A 9365-nucleotide genomic window follows, 5' to 3' on the forward strand; every position below is an offset into this window, starting at 1 on the left:
GGTATCATTCGCTTCACGCCCCTGTGTATACCTAAAAAAACAACAGCATAAAATTACATTTGATGAAATACGGATGACTGAGTGACAGCCCAAACGTCTAGATTTGGGGAATAGTAAGTGGTAGTAGCTGCACCTGATACTTTCGCGCTTGTTCTTATCGCAATGGGAAAACATTTAGTTCGTGTTCCCGTGGGTGTTTCTGCATTGATATTCGTATATCTATTTGCCAGTACCCATGGCCGCACGGCTGAAAAGGCCGAAAAGCAGAAACACAAAATGAAACGAAACGAAACTAATTTTAATGCGTTTCATGCGTGCACGCATTCTGAGCGAATGAAAATGCTAATCGGACAAATTAAATGCCACGCAGAGGTCCCTTCAAGGTCCACTCAACGTCGGGTTGGTAAAGGGGTGATATCTGGTCTATGCGCCCCTAGCACCGACTAGTGCTACAAAACTGCATTCGTGTCAGTATCACCATCACGAAAAGCACTACAGGAAGACAGAGAGGAATGAAAATATAATTAAATATTATTCTATAAGCCACTGAAAGCAGTACAGACTAATTTTTGTATATCCCCATGTCAGTTGATCTTTTAGTTTGATATTCCCTGCATTGTCATTTAATTCTGAGAGCGAATGTTTTAGCTCCCAATGGAGCCATTTGAAGTACAATTTCCAATATAAATCTACTGCTAAACTGGCAAACAATTCGTACACCGACTTGTCTTTCTTTTTGGCGTACTATTTCCTATAGCAACGATCATAGCAAACCATTCGGTGTGGTCTCTTAGCAGTTTTCTTCTGTTGCGTGTGTCCTTAACAATTCCCAATTCTGCCCCCCACCGTTGCGTGTTATAGTTTTTACGCCAATTGCCAATATGGAAGCGAAGTAACGCCAACTATGTAATATGCGGGCAGTGGGGCCTGTGCGGTACATACATATACATATATATATATGGTGCATATGGTGCGTGGTGAGATTAGCTTTTGCATGACCAGCAAACCGTTTTTTCTTGTTGTTTGCCCGTTGCCATTGCTGCCACTGGCACTACTGGCACTGGAACTGCCACTGCGCCACTGCCGTGGTGTGTGAACTATTTTATGTGAATTTGATTGCGAGCGTTTATGGCGGAAAACGCAAAAGAACCGCAAAACAAAGCACAACAGCAAATTAAACGAATGGAAAGGGAATGTGGGCACCAACTGAGGTTTTCTTTTTGGCCGACTGCAGTCCCAAACCTGTTCCTCCACTCCTGTATTAATCATAATTATGCAAATTCGCTCCCTTGGGGGAGGTTTGGGCCAGTCCCCAAACAGCTAGGAGGGGGAGTGTGTGTGTGTGTGTGGGCTGTTGGTTTGTTTGCACAATTTTCCACCTTTTATAGTACAGTTAATTTTCGTGCTCGTTTGGTGGTTTTTGGCTTCTGTAGTTTTCTTTGCCCATTGCGCGTGGGCATTCTCATTTTGACACTAGACTTGCAACATGCATGGAACAGAACAACATATTCATAATAGTTGATCAACAATTGATTCCCAATCTTGTGTGCTCTGGAATGAATACCATAAGTTTTCTACTTATCGATAGATGTGATATCAGCTGCAGAGTCCACGGAACAGCTTCAAATTAAAGTTGACTTCGCCATGCACGTCGTCCGTTTAGTGTTCAAGCTCGATGCTAATCCATTAATATACATTGTTAAATCTAAGTGTAAAAATAATAATTTCAGGGATTTTTTCTATGGGTGTACCTACTGTTTTGATGGTTCCACCAAGTTCCACCGCCGATCTCGTTCTCGCACGGCCCATCCCATCCAATGTCTCGTCAGCTCTGGCCCACTCGTCAGCTCTATCTCGCCAACTTCCGAGGGTATCTGAACTTCGACAGCCTGTAGTTCGCTTTACTGGCTTTCCTTTGAATAATTCCGTCAGCAGTGGCAAGGGAAAGCATCTCACAGAACCGGGGCAATGAGAGAATCGGTGAATATAGTGCAAATAATTCTCTCCCGCTTTCCAAACTCTCCAGCAGTTTGGAAAACATTTCCATTCAATTTATTCAAGTCGTGATTAGCGTCGACTTCGCAGTCGTTTGCTATATTTGTTAGTTTAATTGCTTTTTCAGACGATTGGTGGCGATTAAGAAAGGGGACGCGGGAGGAATGCCAGCCAAGTCCGGCCAACGAATGCGTGAAATGCGTTTGGTGGGGCAGGGCCGGGCAGGCAACGAGTGGAATTTGGGAAAGAAAGACAACATTGCTGAGCAGCATTCAGATTTTTTTGTGGTACTACCTCAAACAGTTAATGGACACATTTCTGATTTGATTTGATTCACAACAGATTTGATCAAAAGATAATGCAACGGAAATTCGGGGGAAATGCTTGTGCTTATTTAATAGGGATGGGATGGTGCAGCCAGTGATGGCAAATTCAGTGGTTTGAGGTTGCCAGATATCTTAAAATTCGACTACTCGATAATAACGAGTATATCCCTAATATGCCTTGAGTATCCCTCATATCTTGCACACTGTTTACACATTCATTAGATTATGATAAATATAATACAGACACAGATTCCAAAAGACATGGATGCGGCATAGCATTAGCATTAAGCGAAAAAAAAAGCGTTTTTAGACCCTACCCCCTAACTGTTTCCTGGCGGTATTGTGATTTTTTATGAAAAACCTAAGCCACAATATCTAAAACAAATAAAAACAAAAAAAAAAAAAACATATTTGGGCTAATTTAAAAATGTATATGGATATAAGAAAATAAGAAACTAAAAATGCTTTGTTTTCAATTCCTGATTGCATTGAATTAGAATTTTGTAAGGAAATTATTTGGTAAACAAAAAACAGCTGACATGTACACCTGCATGGTCACACTCTGCCGCTAGCCAAATATATGACAATTTCGGGAACGAAACATACATATATCTTATCTAGATACTAGGTTTAGTGAAGGTGTGGAAGCAGTGTTTTTGGCGAGTTTGTTTTAGCTATGTACAAATGTATATATAAAACCTATTCAAGCTAAATTTCAGGTTTAAATAAATTTAAATATATTTAAATTTTAATAACGCTGCTTATCCATGAACAAGCAATTCCGTTTTGTTTTTTTGTTAGTCTGAAACGATGGGAAAAAATGGAAAATATTGATACAAAAAATTAGCAAGGACGGGAGAAATTTTAATGGAAAACGGAGAGCCTCTGTTCAAATAGCAAAACGCCAAAGTAAGTGGAAGGCGAGGCCTCCATAATATAAATATTTTAAACCAGCTCCACGATCCAATTCCCTGTGTTCCAAACAAATATTTTCCTCATAAGCTCAAGCCTGTTTTTTATTTATTGTGTTATCGATTCCGATAAACTGTTTCCAACATACGACGGCCGAAGCTGGCAGTCATTTTCAATTGTGCTAGTTTTTAAATAACAAAAAGTGATATAGAAACTTGTAAGTACGAGTTAATAAACCAATTTATAATCATAGGTAATAAGGTAAAAAAGATGTGAATAAGGCGAAATACATAGCCAGAAATGTATGTAAATATGTATGTACATCATTCGGTTTTAGCTTTTCCCGTAAAACATAAATTGTGTGTGTTAGACAGTCTTCTTGGTGCGCTCATCTCCGTTGGCACTTCTAGGTTAAAGATGCAGATTCTAGACAAAAAACTGTTTTAATCCCAAAACCGGCTGATCAAAACAACATACTTACATATGTATGTGTGTCTTATGTGCACCACGTGGCGTCTGGCTGCCGATTTACATAGTTTGCGCTCACTGGCTGCCGGCGCAACAGTTTCTTCGTCGTTAATAAGTAAATCAACAATTTAAATATATTTGAATAGCTGTAGCAATGGCATCCCCAATTGAAATGGAGACCGATGTAACTCCAAGCTCGGCCATCATGCCTCTCAACAGCGCCCCGAACGAAGTTTTGGCCGCAGAATCTCAGAATAAGTCCAGTGCCAGGGACGATTATTGTGGTCCCTTCTGCTTTGAAATTGATGCTCACGAGGATCTGCTGAAGGACAAAGTTCGCACGGAAGCATACCAAGCCGCTATATATCAAAATAGGCATCTGTTTGAAGGCAAGGTAGGAGGGGCTTGTTTTTGCTAAATCATTTGATGATATTGCGCTCATCAAGCGTTTTATTTATTCTCAGATTGTGTTAGATATTGGCTGTGGCACCGGCATACTGTCAATGTTTGCTGCAGAGGCCGGTGCGGCAAAAGTAATTGCCGTGGACATGGCCAAAATGGTTCACATGACAAAACAAATTGTAGAAAATAACAATTTTCAGGATATAATAACGGTCATTAAAGGAAAAATCGAGAATATTGAACTGCCCGCTGGCATTCAAAGTGTAGACATAATAGTGTCCGAATGGATGGGGTATGCTGTAATTGAATATTTGCATGTATCTAAAATATTGAGAGTAATTTTTGGTCGCAGGTTCGGCCTTTTTCACGAGTCGTCCGTGCTTGCCTCTGTGCTGTATGCACGAGACAAGTGGCTAAAGCCCAACGGAATCATTTTCCCAGACAGATGCACGCTCTATATTGCTGCAATCGAGGAACGCACTTCCAAGGAAAGTAGGATCGACTTCTGGGAAAATGTTTACGGCTTCACAATGAGCTGCATGCGCAAATTTGCACTGAAAGAGCCGGACTTTGATTGTGTTGACCCCAAGCAAGTGGTGTCCACCGACTGCTTGATCAAAGAAGTAGACCTGTACACGGCGCAGAAGGCCGATCTCATCTTTTCGGCCAAGTTCAATCTAAGCATCAACCGAAATGACTATGTGCATGCGCTAATTACGTACTTCAATGTCGAATTTACCAAGTGCCGGCAGCGCGTTGGCTTCAGCACATCGCCCTTTTCGCCCTGCACTCATTGGGCGCAAACGGTTTTGTATTTAGATCATGAAATCATTGCTAAAAAAGGTGATACGCTGACGGGAACTCTTCAAATGAAACCCAACGCGCGCATCAAGCGAGACATTGACTTGGCTATAGAAATCAATTTCAAGGGTGAAATTACCGAAGTTGACGAAGTGAACACCTACCACATGCGTCACATCTAAACGTTAATTCCATCCAGCCTACAAAAATCTGGAAAAAAAACCATTTTATATATTAACTTATCCTTTTTTGTAGCTCAACGAAATGACATCAATATCAGGTTAAACTCTTGGGCTAAATTTAAATGCCAGATGCAATTCTTGTTTGTTGTTAAAACACAGTATCAAGTTTAGTTTTAACTTTTCATATGTTTATATGTTCCTCAATTAAAGCGTAATACTGAGACAGGCTGAATCGTTTATTATTGCGATAGCGACAGAGTGTGACCAGGCAGAGCGCAACTAGTATGGTTACACTGCACAGTCAGCTGTGTTTTGTTTACAGATTCATTCCCATTTAAAGTTCACAGAGCTAGGACACAGGACCATTTGTTAATCGTAAAAAGCGAGGAAGTGGCGGCTTTTGTTGTTGGACCTGGAGCAGGATGATGCACGAAGAGGAGTCCATCCATGGTAGTCCATTTCTCTGCCACAGGGAATAAGTATACAGAGGACGAGCACGATTTAATGCCATCAATTTGCATTTATAGGCAATAACCAAAGGCAAAGGTTTAACAAAATTGCACAAAAACTTGAAGCTGGAAGCTGTGAAGATCAGAGTGCAAGCGTGCAGGCGGGAGTGGTATGAGCTGACTGGACCGACTGAGATTCTGGACACAGCTGCATATTATCCGTGAGTTTTTTTGTAATTATTTAATATTTAAATCAGGTCACTTACGAACATTACACGAATAATTAGAAGGCCCATTAATTAATTACTATTGTTGATGTTTTCGCTGGGTCTAAATTTGTATACCAGCCCTATCTCTGCCCTATCTTCCCCCTTCCCCTGCCGTTGTGCATCACCAACATTTTATTTTAGTTTTCCCACTTTTCCTTCCCTCTCAAAACAATATTTAGGTGGAAGCTCAAAAGCATCACAATAACAATAACAATAACAAAAACAACAATTAACAATTGACTAATTAAAAGCGAAGCGGCAGGCAGATATGCAGAAGGGCGAGGGGTGAGAGTGGGTGGCAGTAATTGCAAATTACGGACGAGCTTTTTCCTGGCGACGCGCACTTGCCAGCCGCGACAGGTACGAACCAGCAAACAATGTGGTAGCATCGTTTCATGTTGGGGGCATGGAGGAAGAAATTTGTCTGTGAACCGCAACAGTGAAGCCAGCGAACAATTTTAGCATAATTTGAAATGCGAACGAGATGAACCCGGGCCGCTTCCTCCTTCTCACTTCTTTTCGCCGCGTAACTGCACTTGTACTTAATGTCTGTGTATGCCAGATAACTTTCAAACTAAACGGATAGAGAGACGGCCCTCACAGGGTTGGGATTTCCAGAAGGGGTACAGGAGAAATTTAAGAAAATTTAGAGCCCATAAATAACCTTTATGAGAGAACTGCAGAGCTGCCGAATAGATCGTGCAGAGACTGTTTGTTGGCTGTAGTTTCATGGATTTCTCATAGAAAGCGTTGGACTCCGAGATCCGAGGGCCTTTCCCTCACAACACAGTCGAGCTTTGTGCAAGGTGCCGGTGCCGGTGCCTGACATTTAATCGCACATTAATCATCTTGCCGTGGGGTCAAGAGGTCACCAAGCTGAAATGGAAATTCTCTTAAGAAATACCTCATTGATTGATTGATCCAATTCACTTGTCCAAATGGCCTCCTAATGCGATTCTGTCATTAATCAAGCTGCGACTGATACAGCCCCATCGAGTGCAACCCTGTCGCAGTCGCTCAACCCTGACCCAAGCCCACCCCACCCCACATCTCTCCGCCCAGAAACTGAACATGCATAGCGCAACTAAAAAGCGCTAAAGAGTACAAAGTTGAGTGTATCGTTGGGTGTCCTGTCCGGGCGCGTGTGAGTGCAGATTTGCACGCGGTCACGTTAAACGCTAGGAATTAAAAGACCCGAATGCACCCCTCCCCAGACTGAAACACCCCCCCACCCCGATGGAAAAACCACAAACCCGTTGCCCCCGCTTCCCCATCCCTCCGTCCAGGGCAATCGACTGACGTGACACCAAAAGGCTGAACCGTACTTAAGCTAACAACGCAACGACAATCAGCGAAGGCAACGTCAGTGGCAGCGGCAGCGGCAACTCCAGTCAAGTCCGTGGGTTTAAAACGCCTATTTTGAGGTGCACCCATAGCTCCTCGTGGAACGACACTGCACTGAGAGAAATCTGTGGGCGGAGGGGCCAAAATGTCCTTGAAGGAGGCGGATAAGCAGTGAGTGACTCGCTCATGGCAATTTGTCTCTATTCGGGTTGTTCGAAACGGTTCGGTTGTGGCCGTTTGCTTATGGGACATTTGCAAAGCAGATCGACGTCTGGGGGGAACGGGGAACTGTTTCCCTCCAAGGAACTTTTATTTTCTAAGCTTGCTTTTCTGTCTCAAGTTGCCTTAAATAATTTCCTTGAGTGTAGTCCCCGTGCTCAGCCCCCTCCTCGCCCCGTTAGCCCTTTGAACAATTATGAAGCTAGCATGCTAACATTATAATTGATTGCCTAAGCTTACCCCTGGGGATGGCATGAAGTCGGGGGGATTGGGATTGGGCTTGGGGTTTGGGGTTTGTAATTTGATTGCGCAATTTGCGCGCATTGTGTTGCATAGTTTTTGGCGCGCGAACTTGTCCCTTGCCAGGCCCCACCCCATTACCCCCCCAGTTGTCGAGGGCCTGGAGAAATGCTGAGCCGCACGAAACCGAAAACAGCCAACGAACATGACATGCATTTATGTCACGTCACATGTGCAACACGAACACCCATCACCCATCACACTCGCACCCATGCCACACCATTCTTTCATGTGTGTCTGTGTGTGTGTGTGTGTGTGTGTGTGCAACAATTTTAATTGGCGACATTCCGCAATTTTATGACTTTTAAAATTCTACATATATTTCATACCTACGTCCGTCCTGGTCGTGGCCTAGCCAACAGCCAACAGCCAACATGCAACGTTGCCACACTTCAATTGGCTTTTTTGAAGGACACCACACACACGCACACACAGGCACTAACACTCGTATGCACTCGTATAGGGAAGGACATGCCTGGCTGAGACTCATTCCTGTGGCTGCCTGGCCTGGCCGCTTTCTGGTCTACTTCCTTCATGTTCCTCCTGCTCCTGCTCCTGCTGCTGCTGCTGCTGTTGTGCTGTGCTGTGCTGTTGTTCTTGTTGTTGTAATTAGTGAGCTGCATTTCTTTGCCACTTTCGGCCATGGCAATTAAGCCAACTGTTTGTGTGGCGGTTAGGCAGGCGGAGAAGGGTGCCCTGAGTGGCTGTTAGAGCAGCCAGAGGAGCCGCACCACAAATGCAACAATTGAATGAACAAAAGCCAAGAGAATGAATCGAAGACCTGCTTTGGTGGCCGCACCTTTTCGCACCCTTGCTGATTGATATTTATCTTATTTTATTCATCAGCATTTGTGTCTCTGAGCCGTGCCATTCAATGATTGTTCAGCTGGCAGCTGGCCTTCTGCCGTTTGCAGTGCATTCCTCCATCGATTCGACTTTTCCTGCTGATGGAGAAAACTATTTTCTGCGCTGAGCTGCAAAGTGTGCATACCCTCTTCAAGTGTAGTATACCTCGTGCAAATAAAAGGCAAAAGAAAACCGAATGTGAAATTCTGTGGCTGCGAACGAGCAACTGAGGACTGAGCCCGAACACTTGCCCATGAGAGTGGTGAGGGGCCTGGTGGCTCACATTGTTAGTTGGGGCTAGTGGGGCAGCTCACATAGGCCAAGGGCAAGTGGGCTGGGCGTTCACGAATTCCGATTAGCGATAATGTTTTGAGGAAGGAACAGCTTGGTTTTATTTCCAAGCCATTACTATCACAATATTGGGCATTGGGTATTAATATTTGTAGAAATTATTTCCATCGGAGATATTTCCAAAGTAAAAACAAAATTAAACCCCACCGGTCAGCGATGACTGTGTGTTTACAGCTTACATTTGTTGGGTTGATTTTGTCCAGCAGCTTTCCTTCAGCTTGTCCCTTCTGTCAGCAGTTTATCGTCCTAAGCGGCTTCCCAGCGGGGCGTCTACATATATCTGTGCGGCATCTGCCACGGCCACGGCCACTGCATCCGCATCTGAATGGGTAGCGGTGAGTGGGGAGTGGAGGAGAGTGGGGAGCGGGGATCACTCACTTTCGGTTAGGGTTAACCTTTCCGAAGACTGACAATGAGCGATCAGCAGCTGCGCTGCCTGGGCTCCAACTTCAACACCTTGCCCACTTTTATGGCCCCATCATCAGGTCTCTGGCCCAGCCC

The 9365-nt window shown here is 43.9% G+C and overlaps 1 protein-coding gene across 2 annotated transcripts; it reads left to right on the forward strand.

Moving 5' to 3' along the window:
- Positions 1–3428: 3428 nt before the first annotated feature.
- Positions 3429–5307, forward strand: LOC111065159 (protein arginine N-methyltransferase 1-like). 2 transcript variants are annotated; one of them, XM_022353165.2, is made up of 4 exons: positions 3429–3486; positions 3848–4095; positions 4166–4395; positions 4456–5307. In XM_022353165.2, exons 2-4 carry the CDS (start codon positions 3856–3858, stop codon positions 5084–5086), a joined length of 1101 nt encoding a protein of 366 aa, XP_022208857.2. In that variant the 5' UTR covers positions 3429–3486; positions 3848–3855; the 3' UTR covers positions 5087–5307. The 2 variants fall into 2 exon arrangements, with proteins under 2 accessions (XP_022208857.2, XP_022208859.2); XM_022353167.2 differs by having other exon boundaries at positions 3477–3494.
- The last annotated feature ends 4058 nt before the right edge of the window (positions 5308–9365 follow it).

The sequence above is a fragment of the Drosophila obscura genome, unplaced genomic scaffold, assembly GCF_018151105.1.
Source record: "Drosophila obscura isolate BZ-5 IFL unplaced genomic scaffold, ASM1815110v1 contig_73, whole genome shotgun sequence".
Classification (NCBI taxonomy): domain Eukaryota; kingdom Metazoa; phylum Arthropoda; class Insecta; order Diptera; family Drosophilidae; genus Drosophila; species Drosophila obscura.